Genomic DNA, 15875 nt, shown 5'->3' on the forward strand with positions numbered 1-15875 from the left:
ACAATTCCAGCCTGGCTGCTAGGTCTGCCCTGCAACCAGGTGGCATCCAGAGATGCTGAGGTGCATCCAACCCTATTTCTCTTTTTGTTGAAAGGAAACAAGTAAGTAAGTGAGATATTTGATTAAAAAAATCTCTGCTAACAAATGAGGAAGAGTTGGAAGAGGTTTTACATTTTGGTGACAAACATTTCCAACAGTTAGTTCTCTTCGGAGGAAATTCTAGGTTTTATTAATGTAGAGTGATGTTGTCTGTGATGCAGCCATATTTTTGTGCAGGGATGTAAAAACCACCATCACTGAGGTCTCAAAGTGACAAAAGGCTTTAATTTCAAAAATTAGATAATACTTGTTAGAGAACAGGTATTAGGATCATTCAGCTCCCTACTATAAAGAAGTTTATAATTAAAACATTTATTGTCTCTGTGAATATCATGAGAATGTCATGACCCCGTGGTTGAAAACCACTTAGTAGGTTAAAAGTAGTTCCTCAGGCTTTCAGTGTAGTATAGTATCAATCCTTGTCTGATATCAGTGAAGTGCAATATGGATGGATTTTCACACCGTTCAGAGTGAAATAGAGCTGATGCCCCTTTATAATATCAGCCTCACCACGTGCTTGCTGCTTTCTCCCTGAAGGTAATTCACCAACCAGAGCTACCATCATATATTACTCTTTCTCCAATCTGCCTTAGAGGGACAGATTTTTGAGACAGGAATATCAAAAAGATTTAGGATCTGTAAGACAGATGGGTTGGGATGGGCTGATCTGGCTTGGGATGGGTTGATTGTGGAGTCCACACTGATCTTCTAATCCAACCTCATGAAAAACTGCCTTTAACATTAGTATTTGGGATGATCATTTTCAGCTGTCACTGATATTACTTGACCAAAGATCAAGAAGGAATGGCCACAATAGTAGCCTGTGTTCTAAGGAGCCATTTTTGATAACTCAAATTGCTGTCATTTATTTCACTCTGAAATACTTCTGTTGATATATGTCAGTGCTTTATTGTGATGGTCTTGACCTCAGTGAAGAACTCGTAGGAATCCTTTGCTCCCTCCCTGCCTATGCCTGAGGCTTTCATCCCACCAAATGGCAAGTTCAGGTCTCTCACAAGCCAGCAGTTGGTCCACACCAATCCAGACTGCAGCCTGTGTGCCACCCTGTGAACACGTCCCACGTTGCCAGACCACACCGTGGCTGCCAAGCCATATTTCACACCGTTGGCTCTTTTGATCACCTCTTCTTCTGTATCAAATGCTACCACACATGTCACAGGACCAAAAATCTCTTCTTGCATGCAACAAGATTCATCCTTGACTTCAGCAATAACTGTGGGCAACATGAAATAGCCTTTCTGGTTGCCAGGTGGGAGGGCCAAAGGATCCACTCCCTCTCCACAGAGGACTCTGGCGCCTTCAGCCTGGGCTTTCTTCACATAGTTCCTTACCTGGGGAAGCAGCAGAAAAACATCACTGCTAAAGGACACCAAATCCAGAGGGTTCACACATCAGCAGGAGCCCCCAAATGTCTCCAGTTGGCACATGCTGCCCTCTTACAACAGAGGGCAGCATTCCCTAACTTTTGTTGCTGTGTTTCTTTGTATGCAAAGCTGTGTATTTCTTGCTGAAAAAACAATGGTTTTCTCTTTCCTAACACTTACTAGCCTAGCAGGCAACACTGCTGGCCCTTCCCACTAAGTATTGTCAAAAGAGTAGGGCCCTTGGTGAAAACACAAGTGGTCCCAGAGACTCCCTCCCCTCTCCCAGGAGCCTGGGCAGTTTGCCATATATCCCATGCCACGGTTCACTCATTTACTCCAAGGGATTTTCCTGCCTCACAGGCAAGGCTTTTTAAATGTTTACATGCCACTAGGATGATGAAGCCATGAATGCTACAGAAAATCTCATCAATAAATAATTAAAGATGTTTCCATGGCTGCTGCTAGCATAAGCTTGCTACCTTGAACATGTAGGACGTACTGTTGATCTGCTTCTGCTGTTCTGCAGTCGTTGCCTGGTTTCTCTCCTTACAGAAAGACCACAGATATACCACAGGTTTCCTTATCTTTTTCCTCTTTTAGCCACCATAGTAGGTTACACTTGGAAGTTCTCTGTGGTGCTACAGACTAAGGACCTCAGGAAGTGGGTATTTCTACCGCTCTACTGCAGAACAGGAGAATGTGGAGAACCTGCTGAGGCATCAGGAAGCACATCAAAGGTCTGGCTTTCTCTCACACTGTGGTTTTTCAGTCTGCCTCTTGCGTCAGAGTTCTGGGATATGAGCATTTGCTCTCCCTGAACTCTGACACCACAGCATTCATTTCATATAAGCCACTAAAGCAGACTGTATCTAACTGTGTACCAGCTGCTCTCCACACACAGACCATTACAAATTCCTGCAAGCAGTTCTAGGGAATTGTGTTTTGTACACCCAGAATTTGCCAGAGTGATATAAAAATAAGACTTTTACCTTGTGAAATAACGAATTAGGCAAATAAGTGATCCTAGCAAATAGACTATTAAAATCCAAGAAAATGTTGTTGAACTCTGAGATTTGTGAGAATAAATTTAGGACTTAGAAACCATTAGAATTATTCCATTCAAACAGGAGGAAATATTATTTTGTCATTTTAAGTTATTTTCTCCAGGGAGTTTGATTTTTTCAGAGTAATTACATGATCCCAGGCCACAGGCAACAGAAACCTCATTAAAAAGATGCCTTACAATAGCTTTGAGTTACCGTCCCTCAGAGCTAATCCTAGAGCTGACATGATCCTTTCCCGTATACTCCTGACACTACCTTTTGTTGCCCTCTAAAAGATGACATGAAATCACAAAAAGTCCATGTAACATCACCTTTTCTAGATGCTCTTTACTTATTAGTGCTCCCACGTCGACTGTAGGATCTGAGGGATTCCCAGTCTTCCACTTCTTGGCCTCTGCCACAAACCTCTTCAAAAACTCACTGTATATTGCCCTCTGAACAAAGATCCTGGAGGTACAAAGACAGATCTCACCCTACCAAAAAGAAAGAAACCAACAAGAAATCAGCAATATTGGTTCATATTACATTGCACTATTGCTATGTACTAGGAATTACAACCCAGATCACTTGTGTCTCTGCAACCTCAGGAATGCAAACTACATTAACCAGCACTGCAAAGTGGGATTTTTTTTCCAGATAAAAAAGGAAAAGTGATGGAAAAGGCAAAACAGTATCAGGATCATGCAATCACTACCATAAATAAACTAGGTTTTTCATTGATTATATATTTTTCTTCTCCAACATTTTTTAATGGGAATTATGATTTCCAACTCTGAATGATCTCTCTCTTCATTTCCTGATAATCTCCCTCTGATACCAAGCTATTTTTCTAAACGTTTGCCCAGATACAATTTCCTGGCTTTGGTGTTCTCTCCCGCAGGTAGTGATGAGGGAAGAACAATGCTGGTAAAATTTTGGGGGAAGTCCCCTAACTGAATTCCAGCAAATCAGCAGGCTTCCCACTTACTTGCACAGCGGGTCTTAAAGCAGCTGCTTCCCTGAGAGGTAAGAAATGTATCTACTTTGACACGAGTAATAGCACCTCATTATCTTCTGATGGAGAGCACGAAAAAGAGCCTTTTATTACTTTGTTTCCCTCCTTGTGGAATAATGAAACCGTTTTTGTATTTTTCTACTTAGGATTTTCTCACACACGGTCTTGAAACAGACCTTGACAATTTGAGGTTCAGATCCAAAAGCAGATGCACCCATGCACACAAACCCTCAGGCACACGCCCCTCCTGCTGCCAGCGGGGTTTATGTGTTACAGGGGTGGGACGCACCTGGTTGGCAAAGCTGGACCTCACGGTGGTGGGGATGCACTGGCTCAAGTCAGCATCATCGAAGACGATGGCGGGGTTTTTGCCGCCCAGCTCCAGCGAGAGCCGCTTGCAGTGTGGAGCACTTCTCTCCGTGATCCGCTGGGCCGTCAGCGTGCTGCCCGTGAAGGAGATCAGAGGCACGTCGGGGTGGCACACCAGGGCCTCTCCTGCCTTGGCACCCGTTCCAAACACGACATTCACCACCCCCGGAGGCACCCCTGATGGGAACAAAGGCACACAGTCATCGGACCCTTCCTGTCATTCGGAGGGGGTCACTTCCCTGTGTTTTGTTAGAAAGTAACCAGCAGCTCGAGGGTGACAAATACTGACCCTTAACTTCAGTAGTAGCTGAAATCCATGCTGTTAAACAGGTCTGGGGTTCATGGGTTAAATGATAAAACCAATTCCACTAATTAATCAAGCTTGTCTGACATGCATCATCAGAGATATGGTGTTCAGTCGTTCAGGGAAAAAGCAACTGTCCTCCCAGTTTTAATCAATAGTGCACCAAATACAGCCATCACACAGTTACCAAGAGCTGATTCTCAGTCTTTTATGCTCTCACGACTCCTTTGCTTGCGCCAGACTTAGGACGTCCTTAAGTGGAGTGCAGGAGGGGCAAAGGATGTACACAAAAACTTTTCATCAGAAGATAATGGAAAAAAATGGGCAATAGCTGGGGTGGGGAAGATAGGGTAGAATGAGGACAGAGAAAGCTTTTTGTTCTCCAGTACAACATTCAGCTACAGCAGTCTTTCCCAAAGCCTTTGAGCACCTTCTGCTTTCTGCAACAACAACAAAAAAAAAAATAGTGGTGCACAGACAAGCATTTCCACCCTTTTCCCCCTCCTTAGAGTGCTATGGGACTTACCTGCTTTCTCCAAGAGCTTGCACATCATCCAGGCTGTGACAGATGTCATCTCACTTGGCTTGGCAACCACAGTATTTCCACATGCAATGGCAGGAGCTATTTTCCAAGTCAACAAATACAGTGGCAAATTCCAAGGACTGATTAAACCAGCTACAAAACAAAAACACAAAGACAGGAGGTCAGTCTGCTGGGATACAAAACTCATTTCTCTGACCTCAAGCACTTATACACCAATTCAGTTTTATGAAGGGAATTTGGCCATGGCTTTTATTTCCAGACAACTTGTACAATAATAAATTTGCAGCATTTCTCACAGGGAGATAGCTTCTTAAAAGATCTGTACAAATGATTCTAAAATTGACCAGCTGAACTCTCTGAGTAAGTTTTGCTGCTTCTTCAGGGCAGAATTTTATATTCTCAGGAAGTTTTTTAGTGTTTCCTATGAACATTAATGCAAGGTTAGCCATAACAATCATTTACAACAACTGGTCTGTGGTAATACTTTGTGTTAGCAAAGAGCAAGTGAAAGTAATTATAGAATGTTTTGGGTTGTGAGGGTCTTTAAAGATCATCTGGTTCCAAGCCCCAAGGGACACCTTTCACTAGACCAGGTTGCTCAAAGCCCCATCCAACCTGGCCTTGAACAATGCCAGGGTTGGGGCATTGTCCATTTCTCCAGACAACTTGTTCCAGTGCCTCACCACCCTCACAGTAAAGAATTTCTTCCTAATATCTAATCTAAACCTACCCTCCTTCAGTTTAAAGCCATTACCCCTTGTCCTATCACTACATGCCCTTGTAAAAAGTCCCTCTTCATCTCTCTTGTAGGTCTCCCAAGAGCTTTTTCTTCTCCAGGCTGAATGTACCAGCTCAGATCATTCCTGCTTTCTCTTGCTCTTTAAAGCTGTTTTTTATTTTTTTATTTTAGTATTAAACAAACTATGTATAGCATATAGTACACATCTTCCAGACAAATTTTAGTCTAACTTATGAGTGCCAAAATTTATCACTGTATTTATCACTGTTGTTCCCATGAATTGCTGGGAGACCAGAATTATTTTCAGTAATTGCTTTTAGGAATATTTTCACTTTACATATTTATAGAAAATTATGGAAAAAAAAACCTGTAATTGTCAGGTGTGACTCCTCACAAAAGCCACAGGATTTCTTTCTGTTTGATGGAGTAGATGCAGTGATGGACTTTTCCTTATGAGAATAATTTTACCAGAAGTCATGTCCTCCACTGCTCAAGAAAACTTTTTAAAAGGTCCTCTACGTCAGCCGATTTTATGTTTTAAGTAATTCAAGTGTAAATGTGGAGCTTTCATATATATTTAATATGTTATTTTTGTTATATATATATATATATAACATAACCTAATAATGAAATCATTGCCACGCTGTTACTTGTCAGCACAGCACAACCACTTTATTTCTGAAGCAGCAGCAGCATCTAGTGGCCGAGTTCTGCAATTCCCCAGCTAGAATGGTTTATTCACCCACGTGCACTCGGGCCACAGACTCACTGCAAACTACTCCTGCTTTCCCAAAGGAGAGGGGGATCCCACTCTCCCCGCAGGAGCAGCAGCAGCTCAGTGCTCTCTGCACATCTCACCGATCCACAGCCGTAATACTCATCCACAGACACACACAGACAAAACACAAGCGAGATTTTGAAGGTGAGAGCAATAAGCTAAGCTTTTTAAGACATGCGTTCTTTTTGCCATGAAGTAGCATAACTGATTTTACATGAGGTTGCTGATGCTTTGGCAGACAAGCCCATGTTTAGCACACAACTCAGAGACAATAAATGCTTTCAAAAAAATCTTTTCTTTGCTGAGCCCGTACTGAGGCAGACATTCTGCCAAGCTTTTCAGCATGTGAGGATCATCATACCAACTCCCACAGGTGCCCTCGAGGTGTAGTGCACACAGCCCACGGTTGGCATCTCGGTGCACTCTGTGACATGATGAAGGATGGAAGAGGCGAAGAAACGGAAGTTGTGCACGGCCCGAGGGATGTCCACTGTTCTGGCAAACGTAATAGTTTTTCCTGAAACAAAACCAAACATGCTGCTGTCATCATGGACAGAAACAGTGCTTTGTAGTCTGCTCTGAAAGTTGATTTGTGTATGTTTTGGGAAATGTCTTTTGTCCTGTGCCCAAGTAATCCCAGCACACTGCAACCATAGTCAACAACAGCTCCCCTCTAGTAATGCATTCCAAATATCTGACAACTGAAGTCAAAGTCAGCAATTCTGAAAAGCAAGAATGCCCCAGGAATCCCTAGTACAAAATATCCTCAAAGTTCTCGCACATCAATTTGCTCCAACAGTTCATATCACACTAAAAATTTCATCCAAATCCTCCATTTCAATATTCAGCAAGGCACACTATATTTGAGATTAACAGTTCCAGTTTTTACCCTGATCTTTTGACTCTGCTTGTGCAAATGCTTCCAGGTCACGTTCAATCAGGTCTGCCAATTTGTTCAGGATCTGAGATCTTTCCGATGGACTTTTTGAGGACCAAACTGGGAAGGCATCCTTGGCAGCTTTGACAGCAGCTTCCACCTAAAAAAGCAAAAGAGGGATGGTGAATGCTAATGAAAGGCTTAAGAAAATATCAAGCACTCAGCAGATTAATTCATAGTTTAGAGACTAATAATCCAGTTGACATTGCTGGGAAGATGACAACTCCTTAGAGCTTCTCCATTGTCATCAAGACACTATCCCATAACTCAAGAAGTGTTGTTGAAACAGAATATCTAGAAAAGAAACTTCCACTGGAACTCTTGCTTTTCTCCAAATTACAGCAACTTGTGGGCCACCATCCAGGCCTGGAAGAAATGCTGGACTGATCAACTGGCACCAGCAAGCACCACTGGCCAAAACAGAAAAGAATCTTGTTTCTCATGGAGGAAAGAGCAACAATCTCCCCAGAGCAAATGCAGCTTCAGTCTAAACACACACAACCCTTGCAACACAGGACTTCAGCCACACCAGGCAATGATGAAAGTAAGGGGCTGGGGAAGAAATGGACTGGATGGTCTGCTAGCTCTTGATTTTCACCATTTGGTTCAAGCAAGGACTAAGAATATATTTAGGGAATGGACACTCAGAGAAAAATTTTATCTTACCTGATCACAGCTAGAAACTCATTAATGCCCTCACAGGAAAAGAAAAGTTCCTTTCTAAACTCGGGATTTAGTCAGTTCTCTCATCAGACACCTAAGGAAGCCTACAAATAAGCATCATTACATGCATTTATACATATGCACATCACTCTTATCAGTATTTTGCTTGAGATGTACGTGACTGCTGCATGTCCTTCAGCCTGACATTTCTGAACAGTGGCAGATTACCAGCACTTTTCTAAAGTAGACCCGTCTTCAAAGGATTAAAATTCAGAAGAAGGCTTTCTCTCCTATCAATCATTTCCTCGGGAGTCTTAAATGGAAGTTACCTGCCTCTGCCATCTGTTGATTTATAAGCAGTTCCTTCTTCAGGTTTACCAGTCTCACGCTAACTAAAGATGGTCATCAATATCCTTCCATATTTTAATTAACTGCCCTATTTCCCAACTTTTGCTTCCTATGTATCACTTATTCAATACTCCCAATGTCCAATATATGCATCCAAGTGGTGATTTAGTCAAAGCTGTCTTAGCTGATTTCCCAAAATTTTGCTCATAGAATTTCTTCAGTTTTGGAAATCTGCCAAAATCAATAACTAGGAGGATGCTGATGTAATATTAATCAGACCATTATGACCTCTCTGAATGTTGCTACATTGCTGGCTCCCATGAAGTCACTGAAGGCTCCTTTCCACCAATTCCACAAAACTGAGTTCAGAATTTGTTCCTTCAGATTGTGACGGGTCGTATAAAAACCATCACAAAATAATTTACAGATACTCCAAAGATGTTTTACTAATGACACAAAAGTTCAAGCAAGCAAAAAGATAAAATCTATCTACCCCTTCTCCTTCCCCCTCCCACACACATCAGAATCTATGGACCCTGTAAAACTAAGGCCCAGAGTTTGAAAGCCAGAACAACACCAGTACAGATGGCAAGGTGGGAAATAAACCAACATGCAGAGGGTCACATGGATCACTGGCCATGCTCAGAAACCCAGACTCTTCTCTTTTGACTGTAGTTCGACAACCTCCTGCTCAAGTGCCAATGGCAACAGGCTGTCAGCCACTGAACAGCTGAAGCAGGACCAAACCAGGCCTGGGAAAGGGGAACTGCAGCTTCCTGAGTGAGTCCAGTGCAGATGCCACGCTACCCTGAAAAGGTTCACCCCCTGTGAAACCATACCACCTTCACTAATTAACTTGTACTTCCACCCTCCCGTCCTGTGGTGCTGATGCTGCTCATCTGTCCTCTCCTCTGTGGCCTTTTCCACCAGGTGCTCCCAGGAAAGGAGATAGTCAAGACTGTCTGCATTTTTAACCCTTCAGTGGGTTTAAAAGGACAAAAACGTTGCTTTTTCACAGACGGCACAAGAGAAAACTAGCAGAGGAAGGAATTAAGTGGCAGTAGATTCATCTAAAAAAAAGTAAGAGGAAAAAAGGAGATTTGTAGAGAAGTAAGAGAGCACACAAAGGTTAAACAGTTACTTAGTTTGACTAGCAAAAAGCAGCAAAGAAAGTCAAGCCACAAAGAAAACACGCATAAGAATTCAACTATGAACTCATGTGTCTGAAACACTTCCTTCTGCTTTCCTCTTCTGCACAAGACAGACACAGAGAAACAACACACAATCCAGACCCATCGTAAAAGATTGCTATCAAAATACCCCAAACTGAACTGCCCTCAGGACATGATGTTTGCTTTTGCAGGGGATGATGTGCAGGAGACAGGTTCTTTAAATGATGCCATGAAGATTTTTGCCTTTTCTTTTATACCCCTGTTATACCTTTTTACAACTTCTGTATTCTTAGTGCTTTTTGCCTACATTCTTGGATTTGTTTGTCAAGCTAAGAGACTAAACATTTTAGAAGCTTCGTAGCTAGGGATCAGTGTGTCCCAGACCCCAAGGTCCTCTCCAGAACAGATTCTGTAAACTAAGATAGAACCATCCAGGGGAAGGTTCCTTGGGGAGGGGGGGCTCACTTGAACATCTCATTGGGGAATCTTTGATAGATATGCTAATTAGTAAAACCTATAATGTTATACCCAATGTTGGGGGGGGGGGGAGGCGGACACAGAGATAGACTCGGCGGGGTGCATCTCGATGCATTTGACCTGGACGTGTGCACCTAAGGATCCTTAAAATAAATACCAAGGTAAAATCCCTTTTCCCCTTCTAACCGTGTATGACTCTTGATTTTAAGACCAGGAAAAGGCATCATAAAGAGAAGTGTTTTTAAAGTAGGTATTTGTCAGCACTAATTAGTCCTCATCAGCCTGTCTTTTGGAGATACAGGGCACCTACTCAGCTTGCTGTGGTACTGCTATTTAGAATTTAAGACATCTAGCTGGGGAACAAACTAACCCCTAGAAAAAAAATACATTTGGCATTTTTGGCAGAAGGTGGCTGAAAATGGCCACAGCAGCTGACCTGGTGTTAAACTCCAGGGTCAGCAACAGACTCACTGTCTCCCCTTGTGTCACCTTCTAACTTCCCACTAAAATTAACCAAGAAGATATGCAACTGGACGTTGAGCCTTGCTAGAAACCAGCATCCTGAGCCCTTTGTTGAACTCAGGTCAGATGCTTACTTTGATATCTCTAGATAACCTCAAGTAGTATGTGACTGCATTTTCTTCAGCATATTCCATCAGTCACCAGCGGATGCCAGCTCTGCAGAGCCCAACCTTTGTGTACAGGTGTCTAAAGGCACGACTAAAGCACTCACCAAATCTGCAAGTCTTTAAACTGGGTTCCCATTGCTACACACAAGCACTGACTCAGAAAGCTGAAAAGAGACAAGCCATTACTCTTAGGATGCTTGAACTGGATCTCTAGAGTAACCAGCAGCCTCTGGCATTCTCGAATCTCTCTGGTTTTAACAATTTTGCGAAAGATTGGACAGGAAGATTTGCACCTGCACATAAAACAGCATTCTTTTCAGGCAGAATTAAGAGAGAAATGAACTTACACAGATGTATTCCAACAAACCCAACCTGTTACTCTTTAACCCTTGGTCATCAGCATCTAACAAATATTTACCCAGTTGAAATTACAGTGCAAAGGTTTCTGCAGAGAGAAGCAAAGAGAAAGGATGTCAATAAGGCTGAAATGCAAGTGAAGGGATCAGCTACACACAGTAGTAGTTTGTTTAAAAATACATTTTGAAAGTGCTGTCAGTATTTGACAATATTTTCCAAGCCCTCTGTGCTATCCAAGCTTGTACAGTCACTTCCCCCCTTCAGTAAGTCCGAAATACTATTTTGGACATAGACTTGTAGGCCCCCTATAAAGTAGTATCAATGAAACTGCAGCACCCTTGATGAATGTCATTGCCCATCCACACCTGAATATGTACAAAGTTCCAGGAAACATTCACCCCAGTAGAGAGCACAAGACCAGGAAAATCCTATGGATGCAGGGTATGTTGTAAGGAAATGCACTTATCACAGCCACTTCATTACAGCCACTGAATATCCAACTGCTAATCTCAAAACCAGAGAGGTCTGAAAGCTCTTTACCATCTTCAGAGAAGAGACACCAAGCCAAAAATCCTTTTAAATGAAAACTGCAGATCATCAAGACACTAAGGAAGAACACATTTAGTTGCATATGGTGCCTCTAAATTTATTTACAGAAAAGATCAACAAACACTCTTCTCACTTATAGATTGTTTATATTTACAGCCTGTCTGGGTGTTATTGTTAACTTATGCACAAGGCATCTCCCACCATGTGAGCTGAAGAAGCTCCATGCAAGTTACTGAAGCTTTGTTGATTCACACCAGCTTAGAATCCAGACCGTAACTTTCTAATAGCAAAATGAAAAAAATGACAGCATTTGCTGCTGCAGCTGTGGATTACACAATACTACAATATAATCAAGAAGTTACTTGTTTAAGCATTGAAGTCATCATTTTTCTGTTCTCTCACCTTCAGCTTCTCTCACCAAAAGGTTATTGTTACATGCATTTAACATTTTTCACTCCTTTGTACCCGTGGATAGTACTCACCTCTTCTTTGCCACTGTCTGGAACCCTGCAATAGACATCTCCGGTGGATGGATTATAGGAGTCTATGTAGGAGGAACAAGGAACAAATTTGCCACCAATGAAGTTTTCCAGCACTAAGAGAGCCTGTGGGTGAGCCATCGTTGGCTGCTTGCTTCATCTGTGATTCTTTTTCAGTGAGGCATCAATTTAGATTAGTATGTCTGTATGTATTTGCACAGCGAGTCCGAACTCCTCCCCCTCCCTCTTCCCTGCACCACTTACAAGTGGGAACAAACCCTGACCAACAACAGCAGGAAAGGGGAAAAATTAGTATTTCTGTGACACTTGGTTCTTTTCTAGGAGTCAAAGCAAGGAGGGAAGAACAGCACAGTTGCTGGAAACCAGCTTTTCTCTGTCTATAAGAAATAAAGTACTGAAAAAAAGATAAAAAGAAGAGTATGACAAGGGAATTTCTACCTGTAACAGTTTTTCAAGTTACAGTTTGTAGACATTTTGCAACAACTAAACAAAATAATTCAACACTCAAACACCTAGCCAGGAACCTGCTTCTAAGTGTCAGCAGACACAAGAAAAGACACTTAAGACCAGCATGTCTGCAGCTCATGTTCACTGTTTTGTCATCCTCAATACTTTTCCTTCTATCCCCAAAACCAATGCACCTACCAAACCAAAAGATTTTAAGCACTAAGAAACTCTTCCACCGATATCCCCAAACATCAAACAATACAAACAGCTGAGTGACCCCTAAATTCAAACAGCTGAGAAGCACAATCGTACCTCGTACACTATTACACGTTGTCAGAAAATAATCTCTTTTTTTTCCCACAAAAAAAGCAAGACACTGGCTTTCATGCTTTCCTTTCCATAGATATTCCAGTGGAAGCCACCTTACTACAGAGAAGCCTGTTACACAAAATTAGTTTTTTCATTAGCTTCCCAAGAACCTAAACTGCCTGGTAAGAGCTGTGTAAAAGACATTTTCTCCAAGACAATGCTTAGGATTATCAAATTGCTTTAAGATTGATTGCATGCCACCTCCTTGCTCTCCAGAGATATTAAAAGCACTACACCCAGAGAGCAGTATGTTCTCATCAGGAGATTGTTAGTATCTCAATCAGCAGTTCAGGAAGGTTTTGCATCCTAGACCACTGCCAAGCCATCAAGTTTCACGTGGATTAACATGCAATAATATTTTGACTGAAGAAAGGTTATATGCTTCTATTGCACAACAACAAATCATTTATGCTTCAACCAAGCAGCACCTCCGGGCAGAGTTCAAATCTGTGTTGAAAGGTAGTGCAGTCAAGTTGAAACTGGATTAAGTAATACCATGCTTCTCCCAAGATGCAAACTGGGAAAACATGCAGTAGCTTTTCTGTTATCACAGAAGAGTGAGCCTCAAAATTTAATGCAACCATGTGTGAGAAGAGTTATCAGAGGTTCACCCTGTATCACACTTCCTTGTCCATAAACAGTAAGGAACTTAATGCAAGTCTTAAAACTGAAGACTGCAACTGTCCCCTGACTTAAGAGCAACCTAAACACTTTCAAAGTTTGAAGGCAAGCTCAAGTGGAACACGTTCAATGCAGGAGCTTGGCAGTATAAATCTCTGGAATCCAACAAGGGCACCAAAACCTTCACAGTGGCATGTTGAAACTGATAAATATTTAAGTGCAATTTTTGGTCTATAAAAAGACATAACAAATAGTGGTAATTCATAGCTTCAGTTTTGGCAGTAACAGTTTTCAGGTGTTTCAGATTCGTAAGATTTTACAGAAGTCATTTCTACATAAAGCATTGCTGATACTTCTACAAATATCCATGCAGTCAACAATACAATTCATCTATGTAGTCAAGTGCAGGTAGCTGCTGAATTGGGGCTAAAACACCTAAGTGCAAAAAAAGTTATCTACAAAAAAAAATCACGTGGGAAGAGTAGGTACAGACCATGAAGGACTGTGAACTAAATAACAAACAGCATTTTTGTGTTCTTCACAACTCTGGACACAGCTTTCCTTTGGTTAACCACAGCAACCAACGCTCTGGAGCAACTGCTTCAGTTCCTGTCCCTCACTACTAACTCTGGGCAAAGGTGAATTGTCTCCACTCTGCACTCATATGCAGGTCCTGAAATATCTGACATCCTCTCAAAATTCCTACCCAAAAAAAAAAACTTCCAAGTTGTAGTAAAGTGTGTCTGTTCTGAGCTGGAGGAGGCAGAAGGATCCTCCTTTCAGCTGGGAGACTTCATTTGCCCCATTACTGAAAAGCAGGAAGGAGTTACAGGAGTAAGTCAGCACAATTTGGCTTTAGCAGATACCACAAGATTAAACTGTCAGCCTTTGTTCAAAAGAGCACTAAATCTGGATGAAAGAGGTGTATGCACAGTGGCTGCACTGAGTTACATGAGAAAAACTGAAATTATTTCTTCAGAAAGCCAAATTGGATGCCAGTTTCGCATTTTAACTCATAAGTTTACTCTGAAACGTCTCAGTTACGGTAAGTGAAGAATAATTTAACACAATTTAGGAGTGTTTAAATAAAAAAGATGAAGGAGACAAAAATGCTCAGACAAATTAATTTTATTATTCTTACTGTTTAAAAAATAAAATTAGCCAAAGTTGGCACAGCTTCCACTACACAGCAAAAGAAAATTTCTTTTTTTTAAATAAATTTTGGGAAAGGGAAAACAATCCCATGATAATACTACATGCTGTTCTCTTGAAAACAAGGTAAATAGTTCTCTTTTTTTCCCTGAATACGCATTCAACTCAAAACTAAAAATATATTAGACCAATAAAGTTACTTTACTGAATTAATGTGCAGCAAAAAAGCAACCAAAGAAAATATGTAAACAATTTATGTCTGGAAGTAAGGAGTTTGTTTCATGATAATTCATCATCTTTTTCTCTAATTCAACTTTCTAATATTTTTCCATCAACTTCTCTAAGGGCTAAATTCCACATGGATAAACATATGAGATTCTTGAGATAAGAAGTGCAACACTTGCAGTTCCTTGTCAGTTGGCATCTTGTTCTGCACCAGGAGAGACTGATGAAGGGATCCCCAGATGTCTCACACAATTTGACTTTTGTCACCACCATCTTCTCCCCAATTAATTGCACTTGTTCCTTCAACTGAAATAATTGGATTCTTAAACAGAAGTTTGGATATCTGATTGAGTTTTGCTTGGACGGTGGAAATTCTGTCACCGCTGTCATTCTTTAATCTAAAATACAAGTAAATGGAAAAAACCTTATGGTGAAAAATTAAGTACTAAGTGTAAAATGATCACAGCGTTTTTCAGTATTATGTAGTTGTGGAAAAAATAATTCCTTTTCCGCTTAAATTCTCAGAACAAGACGACAGATACTAAAGTAGCAATTCCCAAATAACAAATCAAAGAGTTTATTTAGTCCCAATTCTACAAACATTAGTCTAGATCTAAACATAGCAGATCTAAATAGAACTCCAGTCACCTCAACCTAAATTTAATGAAAAATGGGTGCAATCCATCCTATTTCTGGATCTTATTTAAGACCAGACAGATCCATAATGCCTCTGGCTGACCTAGCACATCATTCCTATGCATGGATGGAGAAACCAGAAATGTTCGTGCTCTAAGTTTTGACATTAAATGACTCAGCCTTTAGTTCTCAGTACTAGGACTTGGTTAATGTGTCTAAATCACGGGAAGACTTTTTAAAGGGACAGATAGAGAGACATTCATATTTTTTGCTTCCAGTAGAAAACAAAACATTTATGTTTAGCCCCACAGTCTTTGCTTCATCTCACACAGGATCAGAAAATGTTTTTAGCATAAGTAAGAATCAAATGTACAATAGTTTTTAATTTTAACAGAAAAAGATACTGGACCCAACCTAGACACAGTAAAAATGGCCAACACGTCTTATTTACAAACTGCTTCCAGTACATTTATACAGGCAGATTTCAAAAAGATTGATGTTAACTCAAGGGGGAAGA

General features: G+C 41.1%; 2 protein-coding genes across 3 annotated transcripts in view; both read right to left on the reverse strand.

Annotated features, from left to right (window-relative positions):
• Window positions 1-304: 304 nt before the first annotated feature.
• Window positions 305-12090, reverse strand: ALDH8A1 (aldehyde dehydrogenase 8 family member A1). Its single transcript, XM_042016135.1, has 7 exons — window positions 11891-12090; window positions 7166-7313; window positions 6638-6793; window positions 4742-4891; window positions 3832-4088; window positions 2860-3021; window positions 305-1451 (listed from the first exon to the last, which is right to left on the reverse strand). The coding sequence occupies exons 1-7, from the start codon at window positions 12026-12028 to the stop codon at window positions 999-1001; spliced, it is 1464 nt and encodes a 487-aa protein (XP_041872069.1). The 5' UTR covers window positions 12029-12090; the 3' UTR covers window positions 305-998.
• A 2365-nt stretch (window positions 12091-14455) lies between these two features.
• Window positions 14456-15875, reverse strand: part of HBS1L (HBS1 like translational GTPase) — a 59618-nt gene continuing 58198 nt past the window's right edge. For both annotated transcript variants that reach the window (XM_042016132.1, XM_042016134.1), the window contains one exon: window positions 14456-15120. In XM_042016132.1, the coding sequence (XP_041872066.1) occupies window positions 15109-15120 (12 nt within the window). In that variant the 3' untranslated portion in view covers window positions 14456-15108. The remainder of the gene's footprint in view (window positions 15121-15875) is intronic.

This window comes from Corvus kubaryi, unplaced genomic scaffold (genome assembly GCF_017639235.1).
Source record: "Corvus kubaryi isolate FWS band 111438036 unplaced genomic scaffold, C.kubaryi_AGA036_p1.0 split3-73, whole genome shotgun sequence".
NCBI lineage: Eukaryota > Metazoa > Chordata > Aves > Passeriformes > Corvidae > Corvus > Corvus kubaryi.